The sequence below is a fragment of the Felis catus genome, chromosome B3 (assembly GCF_018350175.1).
Source record: "Felis catus isolate Fca126 chromosome B3, F.catus_Fca126_mat1.0, whole genome shotgun sequence".
NCBI lineage: Eukaryota > Metazoa > Chordata > Mammalia > Carnivora > Felidae > Felis > Felis catus.
The window spans coordinates 2321458-2337212 of record NC_058373.1 but is presented as its reverse complement, the minus strand read 5'-3'; the positions used below and the strand labels follow the sequence as shown (position 1 = coordinate 2337212).

The following is a 15755-nucleotide window of genomic DNA, read 5'->3' as shown; positions in this document are numbered from 1 at the left end:
GATGGGCGTTGAAGTCATCCCCGCGTCAGCTAAAGATCGTGCGGCAATCAACAACATCTACACGGTCGGCTGCCCCCCGTGCTGATGCTGAGTGACGGGGGTGCTGGTTCTCCCGAAGGGCAGGTCCCTGGTGCACAGGGCAGGTGTGTGTTCACTTTCACCGGCTGCTCCTCTGTGAATCCCCGTGCGCCCCGACCTTCATGCCAGCCCCCTCTGTGGATGATGAGGGCCATTTTACTTACCGTGTCACCAGAACTTGGTATCGTCACCACATGAGGCAATTTTTGCCACCTGCCGGAAAAAAAAAAAAAATTCCAGGTTAATTAAAAAAAAAAATTTTTTTTTAGTAGTTACATATTTTTTTTATTTCATTTTTTTTTTATTTTTTAAAAAAAATTTTTTTTAACGTTTATTTACTTTCAAGACAGAGACAGAGGACGAACAGGGGAGGGTCAGAGAGTGAGACACAGAATCTGAAGCAGGCTCCAGGCTCTGAGCTGTCAGCACAGAGCCCGACGTGGGGCTCGAACCCACGAGCCGTGAGATCATGACCTGAGCCGAAGTTGGACGCTCAACAGACTGAACCACCCAGGCGCCCCAGTGGTTACATATTTTTGAGAGAGAGAGGACAAGCGGGGAGGGGCGGGGAGAGAGGGAGACACCGAATCCGAAGCAGGCTCCAGGCTCCGAGCCGTCGGCACAGAACCCGACGCGGGGGGTCAGATTCACAAACCGCGAGATCGTGACCTGAGCGGAAGTCGAATGCTTAACCGACCGAGCCGCCCGGGAGCCCCAAATTCCAAGTTATTTGAATTAATCCGCATTTCTCTGGTTGTTAGCCTCTTTCCCTGTGTTGACCGGTTGCTCGCATTTTTTCATCTGCGAACGGACAGCCTGTCCGCCTTTTGCTCGGTCTTCTGTTGTCAGAGGCCACCAGCTCTGGCCCTTACCTGAGCCGCAGCCAGCAGAAAGCCCCAGTCCACGCTACCAAAACACCTTCTCGTAACTGACCCTTCACAGCACGGCTTGGGCTTTCGGGGACGGTCCCTGCGGGCGGTGGGGGGCAGGGGGCGATTCACATCCACCCTCCAGTAAAACTATCACTGAGGACATGGTCCACACCGTTATTAAAAATCTCTCCTGGGGCACCTGGGTGGCTCAGTCGGTTAAGCGGCCGACTTCGGCTCAGGTCATGATCTCACGGTCCGTGGGTTCGAGCCCCGCGTTGGGCTCTGGGCTGATGGCTCGGAGCCTGGAGCCTGTTTCAGATTCTGTGTCTCCCTCTCTCTGACCCTCCCCCGTTCATGCTTTGTCTCTGTCTCAAAAAATAAATAAAACATTAAAAAAAAAAAAATCTCTCCTAACCATGTCTATGCAACAAACTCCTCTCAGGTCTCAGAGATCGGGACAACGGTATCCACTAAATCGAGGTGCGTGAATTCCTCTTGATGGGAACAGTCTGGCAAATGTCTTAGGCCCCTAAAGGCGCCTCCCTCGGTCACTGCTCCTGTCTCCCAATTCGCGAAGGCCAGAGTATTTAGAGAGCAGTTTCTGTGCATCTCGAAAAGACTGACTTCTGTAGGCTCGGGTGGCCCTCCTGTTTGCCGGCGACTCCGCGGCCGTGTTTGCGTGTTTTCCCTCTTCAGGATTGCCTCGGTTTGGATTTTACTCGTTAAGTAAACAGAGCCTGGGCGTGTGCCACAGCTCTGCCCCTTACTAGCTACGGGGCCATGGACACCCTAGGGGATTCTCAGTTTCTCGACCTGTGCAATGGGACGGTAGTCAGCATCGCCCAATGCCGTGAGGGCTCAAAGGCACCACCCAGAGCAGGTGCTGGGGACAGTGGCAAGTAGGACCCGCCCAAAACAACCAGCTGCGGCTAAGAACAAGCAGGTGCGTGCTTACAGGTGACAACTCGCCTGTGGGGACAGCACCTGCCGGAAGGAACGTCAGAAATGCACACCCGATCCCTCGCCCTCGTCCAAGTAGAAAGCAAATACCCCGTTCGGGAGCTCTTAGGGTTGGAGGGTGTGCACACAGGGGCCCACCCCTCCGCGGTCTGGAGCTGGGGTGGGGTGGAGGCCGCCGGGCTCCCCCCACCCCACCCCCCCCCCACCGCGCCATCTACACTGATTTAATATTCAACTGGGATTCCAGCACGATCTGCTCTCACAGCTGGGTTACTCAGAGGCCTGAGGACGTGGTGGGCGGGGCTCTGATCAGTGGGGACGGCAGAGGGGCTCCATCCTCCTTCCCATCAGCCCCAGGCCCCGTGAGCGGCTAGTCCTGTGGGTCGACCCCCGCCCCTGCCCGGCCCCCACAACCTCCACAGGTCTCCGGGCTTCTTGTTTTCTCGGAGCAAACATTAAACACTCTTACAGTGTTAACTCTTTTTTTAAAAAAAAAAACCATGTTCCATTTATATAAGAATAAGTCTCTTAAGTGTTTGATGTCTACTTTAAGCCTGGGTGTCTCAGTCGGCTAAGCATCTGACTTCGGCTCAGGTCGTGATCTCATGGTTCGTGGGTTCCAGCCCCGCGTTGGGCTCTGGGCTGACAGCTCGGAGCCTGGAGCCTGTTTCGGATTCTGCGTCTCCCTCTCTCTCTGCCCCTCCCCCAGTCATGCTCTGTCTCAAAAATAAAGTAACACTAAAAGAAATTTAAAAAAAAAGAAAGAATCCGTAACCTTATGGGGCACCTTGGTGGCTCCGTTGGTTGAGCATCTGACTCTTGATTTTCACTCAGGTCACGATCTCACAGCTCGTGGGTTTCAGCCCCGCATCAGGCTCTGTGCTGATGGCTCAGAGCCGGGAACCTGCTTCGGATTCTGTGCCTCCTTCTCTCTCTACCCCTCCCCCACTCATGTTCTGTTTCTCAAAAGTAAATAAACATTAAAAAAAGAAAAGAAAATCACTTTCTACAGAAAGACTGACTTTCCCCGAGCTATGCTTTCACTGCGTTTTATCCCCAAACAAAAAATCTCTGACAGGTCCCAGCTGACAAGGTCTCGAGTTGCAGCTTTACAGAAAGTCTACACTGAATTTGTCAAGAGGCTTTTATTAATTTAAAAAGGCTTACATGTTAGTAATTAGAATAATTGCACACAGTGTATGAGGATACAAAATAAAAAGAGTAACGGCCTTTGGCATCACGCCCTCCTGCTCGCAGTTTGTATCTTTCTAGAAGCCAATCTTCTAAACACATCGATGTATAAACATACACAAACATCTCTAGTTATTTCTTTTTTCTCACTCAAGACGCATATGATATGTTACACATGAACATTCATGGTACGCCAGCCGCCATTCCGACTGCCAACCCATCCGTTAAAACCTTCGGCTCCTATGTCAACCCCCGGAGGTAGCGCTGTGATTTTTCTCATTTTCCCAATGAGGACGCTAAAGTCTGCAAGGGTCAGTGACTTGCCAGGGTCACAGCTAGTTACGTGGCGATGCTGGGATCTGAATCCAGGCAATCTGAGCTGTGCGCTGACTCTCCTACCTACAATACCCTTGTCTTTTAATATATATTTTTGGCAAAAAAAAAAAAAATATATATATATATACATATATATGTATATATATATATTCCCTGTCAGTGCACATTACACATATAAAACATTCATAGGGGAGAGTTAAGAATTTAAATAATACTAAGCCAATTCTTAAACTGAGTTTTTAAAAAATATATGAAATTTATTGTCAAATTGGTTTCCATACAACACCCAGTGCTCATCCCAAAAGACGCCCTCTTCAATACCCATCACCCACCCTCCCCTCCCTCCCACCCCCCCATCAGCCCTCATAAACTGAGTTTTCAACACCATTTTTTTCCTTCGTAGAGAATAAATTGCTCTTGGTTAGAACAGCCGACTTCCCATCAACCATTTCCAGCCTGCTGCCTGTGCTCCAGAGAATATTTCCTGTCCCAGCAGGGCTCCCCTTCCTCTGTGTCTCACTGTTTTAATGGCTACCTAATAGTCCACTGAATGAATACCCTGTAACTTTCTTTACTCTGCCAACAAACAGATTTGTTTCCTGTTGCATGATCAATCTTTGGCTTGTGCAGGAGTTTCTGGGTCAAAGCACAAGTAAACACATTTTGATAGGCTGTTCTCCTCCCAGAAGGTTACATAAATTTAGACTCCTGCCCGCAGCGTATTAAAACATACACTCTCCTACCCGGAATTAACAGACCTCTTTATCTGCCGGGCTGATAGGTGTGAAAGTGGGCACTTGTTTTAATGTTTTAGTGACGGATTCCCTATGAGGGAGGTCCTGCAACTTTTCACTGCCTTCTTAGCCCTGTTAATTTTTCTGCAGAGTATCTGTTCCCATCTGATGCATTCGTTTTGTCTGTTCGGTTGTTTGCAAATATCCTAGTAATTCGTAAGAGCACTTTGTACATGACAAAAACTTACTTTTAGATAAACAGTGCTCCAATTTTTCCTTCAGATATTTTTGTGGCATTTTTGATGTGCTTAATTTTTTTAAAACATCTTTTTTCCCTATGTTTAAAAATTATTTTATTTTTAGAGACAGAGCAAGAGAGTGGGGGAGGGGGCAGAGGGGCAGAGGGAGAGACAGACTCTTAAGCGGGCTGCATGCTCTGCACAAAGTCCAAAGCGGGGCTGGATCCCAAGCCCTGGGATCATGACCAGGGCCAAAATCCAGAGTCCCAAGGTCAACCGACTGAGCCATCCAAGCGCCCCTGTGCTTAATTCTTTTTAATGTGGTTACCTCATTGGTCTTTCCTTTGCTGCCTCCTAGGAATATCCATGTGTGACTTCACTTGGCACGGAGACATTGATTAGTGTCTCACTTCATCTTGGAACAAACTGAGGCTCAGAGAGGTTAAGTGACTTGCCCCAAATCACACAGCCACTACGGGGTGAAGCCGGGTCGGGAACCCGGGAGTCCCTAAGTCCCCAAGTCCCCGTCCAGGGCTTCCTTACAGCCCGGCAGCCCATCACAATCTCCGAAAAGGATTTTCAAGTCGTCTTTTGGTTTACAACCATTTTTCACACCTTTACAAGAAACAACAGGCACAGGGACGCACGCACACACAGACCTCAGTGCTGACCTCTTCACACATTTTGGTTGGTTCCAGAAGAGGAGAGACCGAGGCTGCCCTTGCCATTCGCACCAGGGGTATGTGGCCCCACTCGCTTCCCAAGATCGAGGCCACCCAGATGCGCAGAAGCCTGTGCCTCTTACCCGGAGCCCCACTCTGCCCCAGATGCCCCCGCATCCCACGCCTCCTGGGCCCCTCCACTTAGGTCGTTCAGCCCTCCGACCCCAAGTGCCCAGAACTGAGGGCACCACGGTCCCCAGGGACTCAGGCCGCAGGGGCGGCCGCCGTTCTGCAGCCCCCACGTCACTGGCACAGACCTCCAGCCTCCCCCGTCTGGGCACCGGCTGCGGAGCCCTCTCCTCCCCGGCCCCACCGTCTCCCCTCCGCGGCTGCGGCCCCTACCCCGCGTCCCCGCGCACCCCCCCCCCCCCCCCGCGCCCCCGCAGCAGCCGCCCCAGAAGCTCATCTCCCACGCGAACTGCACGGTCGCCCGGCCCGGCTGCAGGCCTGCGGGCGCTCCGAGCACCGGTGCGCGCTCCCGGCCCGCCTGGGCCTCCGCGGGGCCGCCCCGAGCTCGGGGTGCAAGGCGGCTCCCGAGACCCGGCGGGCGGGAGGCGGACCCGGCAGGTCTGCGCCGCGCTCCCCGGACCCGCCCAGCCGGGCCTGGCGCTCGCGGGCCCTGCCGGTCTCCGGCCGCCCGTCTGCCGGCCTGGGCCAATCCCGAGCGCGGGGCGGGGCCCGTCTGCCGGCCTGGGCCAATCCCGAGCGCGGGGCGGGGCCGGGGCCCAGGTTCCGCCCGGGCCCGCGAGCTGCGGCCTCCGGGACCCGGCGCCCGCCGCCGCTCAGCCGGGACGCGACCCCGCAGCCACGCGCGGCCCTTGGCGCTATGGACCCGGCGCTGGCCGCGCAGATGGGCGAGACGGTGGCGGAGAAGATGCTCCAGTACCGGCGAGACAAGTCAGGATGGAAAATTTGCCGGGAAGCCGTGAGTGAGGAGCTGGGCAGGAAGGGGTCGTGGGGCCTTTGCTCCCTGGGGCCGGGGTCTCCGTAGACCCCAGGCTCCTCCTCTTCCCGCTCCTTTCTGCCTTCCGATACCCTGGAGCTGGATTGGGAGGAGATTCCCTTGAGGGTTGTTTCCTTAAAAAAAAAAAAAAAAAAAATCCTAGGCCTGTTGTGCGCACTATGACCCCGGGAGATAAGTGTCTGTCCCTTTCCTTGTGTGACTTGTCCAAGGCCACCTGGCTAGCACACGGTGGTTTGGAGTCGAGCCAAAACACCAGGTTCCAAAGCCTGCACCTCTGTCTGTGTTCCCGGGAGGGCGGCATGGGAATAGTGTTTGCCTGCGCAGCTCATGAGTTTTAAGGGGCAGACTGACATTGCTGGAGGAAACAAAATGCGAGGTGATTTGGAGAGGCTGGAAAACCGACCAGAGCTCTTGGAATCCAGTTAAGAGCCCCTGCTCCATCTCGTTCAGCTTGGTCCGGGACCCCCGCCCTGGCACACGAGTGGGGTCACGCGCCTTGGAGAATCCCACCTCTCGAGGCTCCAGACTTCCAGACCAGGGGAAGGGGCCGGGTGATCCCCCAGAGCCCTTCTAGCTCTAAATTCTGCGATTCTGTGCCTTTTGACAGAATGGAGTCTCGGTTTCCTGGAGGCCATCTATGGAGTTTCCAGGGAACCTGTAAGTGCCTTGTCCAAGTTCATCAGAAGTGCCACGCCGTTCTGGATGTCTCTGTGGGTTTGCTTCCTAAAATAATTCCAGTCTCCCCTAGCACCCTGGAATCAGCTGGCCAGTTGTCGTCCAGAAAACCTTCCTGTTTTTATCTCGACCATTTCCAGCAAACTCTCCCGCGCGAAAGTCACTGTCCATTCCTGCAGGCCTGAGGGGAGGCGGGCTGGTAAACCTCAGCCCCCAATCTGCGAGGCTGTCTCAAAGAGCGGTGACAGATGTGGCACCGAGTCCTTGTGTACGATCCCAGGATAAGAAGGGTTTGGTTGATGCCTGGCCTCACCCTCCTCCTTGTGCTCCAGGTACCGGGGAGAAGGCATCGTGAATGGGACGCCAGACAAGGTGTGGGGCTGCGTTAAGCCACTTGCTGGGACCCTGAGAGACCAGTGGGATGAGAATGTGAGCAGCTTTGAAATTGTCGAAAGCATCACGGATGTAAGTCTTTGCGAGCGCTCTTACCTTGGCAGTCACCTCCCTCTGGAGCTGGTCAGCGGCAGCTCTTGGCAAGGGGAGGACCCTGCAAACCCCTGGTACCCAGCAAACACAGGCTGCCCGCTGGCCAGGTCCAGGTAGGAGACGGCGTGACTGGCGCGAGACGGAGGAGCCCTGAGCAGAGTGCAGAGAACGCAGCAGCTGATGAAAAAGTGGGTGTGAATGTGGGCCCTGCAGCTGCCTGGATTTGACCTTGACCTCCCAGCTCTGGTTTGAAATATCGCCCTCTGATGGGGCCGTGATCATGAATCCAGAGTCCTGGCCCCAGCGTCGGGGTTCCCTGCCAGTTGCGGGGCTATGCCAGGTCGTGGCTCTGGATTACAGTTTCTCCGTTGGTGAGACGTGTGTCCTCTGAGCTAGCCCCGCCCAGTAGAACTTTCCACCATAATGGAATTGTGCTGTAACCACGCCTACTACAGTAGCCACTAGCCCCGTGTGGCCACAGAGCCCTTGAGACGTGTCAAGAAAGTGAAGGAAATGAATTGTTTGAGGAAGTGAATTGCTCATTTTGTTTGTCGGTCGTTACTCTCGATGTCAGTTTAAACAGCCACAAGGAGCTATCAGCCACCATAGGGACACCATTCTAGATGGTTGTGTCTTCAGAACATTAAGCCTCAGGAGCTTGTAAGCGGGAAGAACCCACCTCATCCTGATTATGGAAGTTAAGGAAACAAAGTCGTAGACAAAACTAATAAGCCAGTTGCCTTGGGGGGAAATGTTGCCAGCCGGTTTGATTTTGCCATCTGTGGACGTGACCGCCTCTCGGCTGTTTACACAGACGACGCTGTGAAACCTTCCAGACATAGTGCGGTGTGTTGGTCAGTCGGTAGGACCCAGGTGTTCTCTGCCTCGGCCAAAAGTCACATTGCAGTCCCTTGTCATAGTGTATGTCCCCGTTTCCTGAAGGGCGGGGCACACACCCCTGGGATACAAAAGACGTCAGGCCAGAGCTGAAATTGAATCCCACATGGTGAGATCGCCCCATCTCAGTTTACTCTCTGACAGTCTGAAGAGGGGGGTCTCGGGGACTAATGTGCCTTTGACCCCCGTTTGACATCTGCTAGTCCCCTTAGAATTATAATCCAACAATCCTTTGCCTGTATATTTTGCGGGGGCCTTTATGCCAAGTGATATTTCCACCCCCCGCCCCCCATCTTGGGATAAATAGCTTCATTTTATCTTTTTTTAATTTTTTTTTAATGTTTATTTATTTTTGAGAGAGACAGAGACAGAACGCGAGTGGGGGAGGGGCAGAGAGAGAGGGAGACACAGAATCCGAAGCAGGCCCCGGGCTCCGAGCTGTCAGCACAGAGCCCGACGCGGGGCTCGAACCCACGAACCGCGAGATCATGACCTGAGCCAAAGTCGGACGCTCGACCGACCGAGCCACCCAGGCACCCCTAAATAGCTTCATTTTAAAATAAATTTACCCAGGGATGCCTGGGGGGCCCAGTTGGTTAAGCATCGGCTCAGGTCATGATCTCACAGTCTGTGAGTTCGAGCCCCGTGTCGGGCTCTGTGCGGACAGCTCAGAGCCCGGGGCCTGCTTCGGATTCTGTGTCTCCCGCTCTCTCTGCCCCTCCCCTGCTTCAAAAATAAATGAACGTTAAAAAAAATTAAAAAGTACATTAAAAATTTTTTAAATATGGACTGAGGATAGGATTATAATTTAGTAAAATAACATGATTAGATTACCATGTTGATGAAGGACTATAAACTATAAAAGTAAACTATTTTACATCTCTCATGAGAGGAACAGGGGGTCTTTTCTCCTTGAATTAATTCACGTGTCCGTGAAAAGATAAGACTTGCCACTTAGAAAGTTAGAGGGGACGCCCCTCTGGCTCAGTCGATGGCACGTGTGAGTCTTGATCATGGGGTTGCAGGTTCAAGCCCCACGTTGGGTGTAGAGATTACTTAACAATAAAATCTTCAAAAAAACCAAACAAACGAGGAAGAAAGAGCCTTTAGTGGACAATAGCTACAAAAGAGGGGAACACGCGGGCTGCTGGTGAGCTCAGCGGGGGAAGCGGCTGACCACGGCACCTCCTGACCTCTCCGTGAAGCAGTGAGAATGGGGGGACGGAGCCCTCCCCTGCAGGGCGGTGTGGATTAGCCTGATTGTGACGAATCTCCGAGTTGATAGGTAGATGATGGATGGACAGACGGATGGATGAGACACAGGGCCACGCCGCGAGCTTGTGGCATTGAGGACCCGTGCCGACACCTTCAGGGTCTCTTACCCGTGTCCTCTTTATCTCCGTCCCCAAACACCCTCCTTCAGGGACGAGGCATCCTGCGGCAGGAATCGGGAGTAGAAGCCCGCCGTCTTGTTACTAACTGTGCTGGCGCAGTATGAGGACTCAGACAAGGCCGGACTGCCTTGTTTCTAACAGAAGCTTTGGCCTTTAGAAAGAATATGTTTTAAAAAAAAAAAAAGAATCTGCTCAAGAGAGGGGAGGGCAGGACATTCTCACTCCTGCGTGCCCTCCTTTGCTGTTGGAATCAGCATCCTGACGTGTCCCTTTGGCTCCCTGGGGAACTCGGGCGCGGGGACTCGGGCGCGCGTGACAGGATTCCAGACGGGTCGAGCGTGCTGTGCCCGTGTCTCCAGTGGGGAGGGAGGGCCTGCGTCGAGGTGAGCCCGTTCTCGGGCAGGTGGTTTTAGGAGGCACACGGGGGAGGCCGGGTCATCTGGAAAAGGATTCCCGGTGCCCCCCAGGGATTGCCTGCCCGGCTGCAGACTCAAACTCTGGGGGCAGAGGTGGCTGAGAAAACACCTGCCAGTCGTGCTGTCCCTCGCCCCCAGGCGGCCCGCCCCGTCCTCCACCTGGTCTCCTTTGTGAGCCTGAGAGGGCGGGGCCCTGCCTCACCAGGGGAAAGTGGGCTAGAGCCCGGGTGGGTTTAGGGTGACCTTGGCTTACAGGGTGGGAGAGAGGACTGGTGGGGTGCTCTGGGACGGGGTGGGGTTCCCAGGGCATGTCCTCCAGGGCCGGGACGTGGGGAAGCAGAAAGCTGCCTGGCTCAGCCTCTCAGGGTCAGGCAGGTGCAGGGTTAGCCTAAAACCGGCACCCCTCCTGCCTCTCAGGCGGTTCACAGCTCCCCGCCTGAGCTTAGCGGTGAGCTGCTTCACCTCTCCCAGCCCCCGTGTCCTCACCTGTCAAATGGGTTCATGACACCCAGTTCTCAGAGCTCGGTTGCGGGGGGGGGGGGTGCCCGAGAGCTTTGCCCAGCCTGGCTCTCCCTGGACGCACAGTCAGTGGCAACTCTGGGGACCCTGAGACTTAAGCTCAGAGTGGCCCTGATCTAGGGCCTGCGGTCCATGGTCAGCGCTGCCCCCTCCCCAGTTTCCCAGACCCCGGGGTGTGGGGTGGGAGCAGGGAGACCTCCGGCCGGCAGCTGGACTCCCCTTGGCTTTGACAGACGCTGTGTGTCAGCAGAACCGCCACCCCCTCGGCCGCCATGAAGCTCATTTCCCCCAGAGATTTCGTGGACTTGGTGTTGGTCAAGAAGTACGAGGATGGGACTCTCAGCTCCAACGGTGAGTGCCGGCCGGCCGCCCCGGGATCACGTCCTGCATCCCTTGTGCGTGGGCCTCTCCTCGTCGCCTTGGGTGGGATCGTGTGCCACGGAGGGCCGAGGGGGAGGGCCCACATGCTAGTAATTTCACATATATGTATGTTTTCCTTTAATAAATGTTTATTCAAGAGAGAGAGATAGAGTGCAAGCAGGGGAGGGGCAGAGAGCGAGGGAGACACAGAATCCAAAGCAGCTCCAGGCTCTGAGCCATCAGCCCATAGCCCGACGCGGGGCTGGAACCCACAAACCGTGAGATCACGACCTGAGCTGAGGTCAGACACTTAACTGGCTGAGCCCCCCAGACGCCCCGTAATTTTACGTCTGAGTCTCAGATGTGGCCAGCGCCCCGCTGGCCGCCAAGGCTCATCGTCCACACCCGACACGTGCTGCCTGGTTTGACTGCACGGAGCCTCCGTGTGCAACGAGTCGCTGGGCCCGTGGGGCCGCATCCCCGAGGGGCTGTGGGTTGTCCCCTCCTTCCCAGCGGGGAACAGAGTCCCGCCACGGCGTATTTCACCCGGGGAACCCGCAGCCCCTGCCGTTCCTCCGGATCCCGGCGGGGGGGGGGGGGGGGGGGGGGGCTCGAGGGGGTGCCTCTCCTACCACCGTGCCTCAGGCCGTGCAGTGTTCTTTTCTCTAAGAAGCTGGCAGGCTTGGGGAGGCTGTGCACGTGTGTGGACGCCCATGAGCGTGTGTGCACGTGTGTGTGTGTGTGGTTGTAAAGGACACGGGTTGGGGGGACGCTCAGGGGCAGGTCACGGGGCGCCCGTGCTGACTCCTCGGGCCCCAGATGGTGGGGTCTGCGGGCAGGAGGGGCCACGGTGCCCCGACTGTCTGAGGTCACGGCTCACTGACCGCTTTGTGCTGTCTTCCAGCTGTCAACGTGGAACATCCGTCGTGCCCCCCGAGGCCGGGGTACGTGAGAGGATTCAACCACCCTTGTGGTTGCTTCTGTGAACCTCTGCCCGGGTGAGATTAATCTCCTGCATGGAATTACGTGCCCAGACCCACGCGTAGCTTAATTGTGGACCTTTCGTTCACGGGGCACGTTAATTACGATTTGCAGTCATTAAAATGCCTTATGGCTCTGTAGGCTTTGACATTACTCGTCAGTGATGCAATGTCCCAAAGCACCAGGCCCAGGGGAAGGGACCGTGGGAGGCCTTGTTCTTGCTGTTGAATGTGGACTGCTCCCTCCCGCCCCATAAGACAGGCTGGGCAAACGTCATGGTCCCATTTAGCAGATGAGGAAACTGAGGCCGGAGGAGGTCAAGTCATCTCTGTCGGGTGAAAGGTTTCAGAGACTGGCGGTGCAGAGTTGGAGGACCCGGAGTGGCTGAGCGGCTGGCCGTCCCCACCCCGTGTCCCACACAGGGCTTGGGTCCCCTCAACACGGAAGAGGCTGGCAGTGCTAGGGGCTGACGGGCGATTCTGAGAGCACACGTGAGCCAGCCCTGACCCTGCACTCAGGGGCAGTTCTGTCCCATTTTCTCATAGCTCGGGGCAGGTTTTTACTAGAACTTTCTGGGTAAATAATAACTGAAGGTCAGTTGACAGTGAAAGAAATTGCACCCGAGATTGTGACCCACAGTAACGCTTCCATTGGGGACGGGCGGCAGGATGGGGTGGGGGGGGGAGCGTGCCTTCACCACACAGTTCTCGAAGGGCCTTGCCACAGGGTTTTGCTAAAACTCCTTCCGGGAGTTTGAAAATCGCTTAGTCACACGCCCCGCGACACACACCTGCATGCGGTTTTGGTCCCCCGCATGCACAGGTGCCCTGACTGAGACCATGAACTTCTGCCTTGTTTTCTTGTCCTTGTTTTCTTGTCCGTGGCCTCTGGGGGCTGCCTCTTCCCGCCCGGCCTGGCGTGCGTTTACCTCCCTCCACGCCCAGCGTCCCCCCAGAGGTGTCTCCTTTACCTGCTCAGGTTTCCAGGCAAAGAGTTCATGCGGAGGGATGCTAGGGCTCAGGCGAGCCCCGGGAGGAGGAGCAGACAGAGGAGAGGGGTGCCACCCGGGCTCAGCGGGCGGGGGGCGGAGGATGTGAAGCTTTGAGACAGAGGGAGTCGTGGCCCCAGACTGGATGGTCCGCGCAGACCGGAAAAGCCACAGCCCAGAGCAGCACGTGCTGGCCGACATTGCTTGTCTGCTCAGCCCATCTGTCTCCGGGCCTCACTTCCCTTTCTGTACATCTGGGAGGAGGGCAGGGTTTTAAAGGGTCTCCTCCTCCAGGCCCTTGACCTACATGACGTTGGAGCAAGTCCGATGGGCAGGCACAGAGCTGCGTGGGGTTCCTGAGGACGAATCTCCACGTCCCGGCTGTTTCTCCGGGGTGGGGGGGCGGGCCCTCCTCGCCGGCCCTGCCGTGCGGCCCCAGGGCCCTGCCACGGACACGTGACGTGACCCTGCTCTGGTTTCTCCAGGGAGCCCGACCGGACCCACCTGGTCACATTCTTCCAGACTGACCTCAGCGGGTACCTCCCACGGAGTGTGGTGGACTCCTTCTTCCCCCGCAGCATGGCTGGCTTCTACGCCAACCTGGAGAAAGCCGTGAAGAAATTCTACAGCTGACGCGCTCGCCCGCTGGCCCAGAACTTGCGTCGCCCGTCACAGAGCTCCAGGTGCTGGGGTACCGCTTTTCCCTCTGTGGAAGCCGCTTGGGGACCGCTCGTCTCCCAAGAGGCCGGCCAGAGAGGCCCCCCTGTCCCGCTCCTTCTCCTCCCACTCGGGGCCCTCTGGGGGGACCCGCCCCGGCGCCCTGTGTGCCGGCTGTCTGCACACCTCCTCCAGCCGGCGCACCCAGCCCTCCAGCCGCCGCCCACAGGGTGATACTCCGCGGTCCAAATTTCCGTGCCAGTCACTGTCTGAGACTTCCTGTCCCTGTTGGTCAGAGGGAACCCCTGTCGGTACCGGAAACCAGGCTCTCCCGCCTCTTCAGCGTCCGGGACTCTGTCCGACCTGTTGCCGCAGACCTGACATCTGTTTTCCTGATGACACCGCACCAGGGTCTCCCCTTTAAAAAGATGTCCCTGAAAAAAAAGCTCTGAAAATACTGCTTTAACGATGAGATGAGCGTTAAGGAAAAATACGTCCAATATTTCGTTTGTGGTATCTTCCATTTGAACGGGTTGTTTTCTCTCTTTCCCCTGAGTTAACTTCTCTTACCCTCCGTGCTAGAGGCCCGGGTCGGGCCGTGCCGGGGTCAGCAGGAAGGCTGAGAGAGCGGGTCCCCTCCAGCAGCACCGGCCAGAGTCCCCGCACGGGTCTTGCCCACCGCGGTGGGCCGTCGGACCCGGGGAGCCCGGCCTTGCCACCTGGGAGGGGCCTCAGCAGCCCCACGAGGTCCCTTGCTTCTCCCCGGTCAGGACCACGCAGTCGTGTGGAGTTCTCCAGCACCCCCTCCCCTGCGGTCCCCCGCCTTGTTGGCGCGGAAGATCCCTGCGTGTCTGACCAGAGTCCCCTTGTGTGGCAGCTGGAAGTGACTGCAGAAAGTTTCCAGAGTCCCGCGCATCGTGTCCTCACATCTGCCTGGCCCGCCCGTCCCCTGAATGTGCCGAAGCCCGAGCAGCCTTTAAAATGGGAGGCTCCGTGTCCGGGGCTGAGAAAGCCCCCTTCTCCCTGGGTGGTGATGCGACCACAGATCCCACGGTCGTGCCGTCAGGATCACCCCGCTAGCTTCCCGGGAAGTCGTCATCAGACTCTTGACTTTATTTCGATTCCCTTCCTTCGTGAAGAACTGCCCGGCACTGTCCTGTGTCAGCGCCTCTGAGTCGCCTCCGCAGGTGCAGCCAGGTCTGGGCGCACCGGCTCAGGAGTCCCCGGGAGGCGGTGGTCTTAGCGAGACGGGGCTGCCTGTGCCGGGCCGTCCAGCGATGTGGAGAGCCCTGCTGCCTGGCGCACGTCTCACGGGGCCCCCCGGGCATACTGCCCACCTGCCGGCGTCGGGGTAAACTGAGCACTGGACTAGGAGTCTGAAAGCACGCGTCTGGTCCCGTGCCTGCCACTCAGACCCCTCGCATCCCTGCGCGTCGACTTCCTGTCTCTAGGACGACACGGGGACACGAACGCCAGCCCCAGCCCGCTGCTCGGGAGTCCGTGTGGATGGAGGGACGGGCGAGGTCACTGCGCAAAGCGGAGGGCCGGGGCAGCCGGGAGAGGCCCTCGGGGAGGCTCGTTTCCGTGCCGCGTTGACGAGGTTGGGAACCGTGACGCTGGGGTCCCTGTGGGTGGCTGGAAACACCGTCTCCAGAGGCTGTTCTGGGCCAGGCCTCGTGGCCGTTCCTAACGAGCCGGGGGCCCTTCCGACACCCACAGCCGCACCCCAGCCCCGAGACCAGCCTGCCCCTGTCGCTCACTTGGCTTGTCCGGCCCGGCGGGAGGCTTTCTGTGTGTCCCTGGCCCCGGCCGGCACCGTGCTCATGCGTGTCCCCCCTCCCAGTCCCGACGGAAGGCCGCGTCCTCCTTCCCTGCGCTGGTCCACGTGCCTGACCTGGCCGCTTGCCTGACAACGGCCCGATGATCGGGATCATCTCTGCGCGAGGTGGTGGGGGCGGGGGTGTGCCTCCGGGTCCCCGTGGCCTCGTCACGCAGGTGGGACCCCGCGGATGGCTGCAGGACTGAGTCACGCCTTCCGGGGCTGCGTCTTCAGGGTTTCTATTAAACCAGAAAAACTGGTCCATGTGGCGGCTCAGCTCCTGCCTCCGCCCGGGGCTTCACGGGATTCACAAGGGGGCGCACGGGGGCAGCAGGCAGGACACGACCACGCCGAGCCCAGCGGCTTCCCGGGGTGAACGGGACGGTGAGCGGACAGCCACTGCCGTGAGGTCACTGCAGCACTTGTGTGAAGAGGAGGCCCTGGGGGCTTTTTCTAAGAGTTCACTG

At 57.2% G+C, this 15755-nt stretch overlaps 1 protein-coding gene across 1 annotated transcript; it reads left to right on the top strand.

Annotated features, from left to right (window-relative positions):
• The first annotated feature begins 5865 nt into the window (after positions 1-5865).
• On the top strand, positions 5866-13971 carry STARD5 (StAR related lipid transfer domain containing 5). Its single transcript, XM_011282714.4, has 6 exons — positions 5866-6057; positions 6704-6753; positions 7104-7236; positions 10717-10834; positions 11748-11841; positions 13298-13971. Exons 1-6 carry the CDS (start codon positions 5959-5961, stop codon positions 13443-13445), a joined length of 642 nt encoding a protein of 213 aa, XP_011281016.2. The 5' UTR covers positions 5866-5958; the 3' UTR covers positions 13446-13971.
• Positions 13972-15755: the final 1784 nt, after the last annotated feature.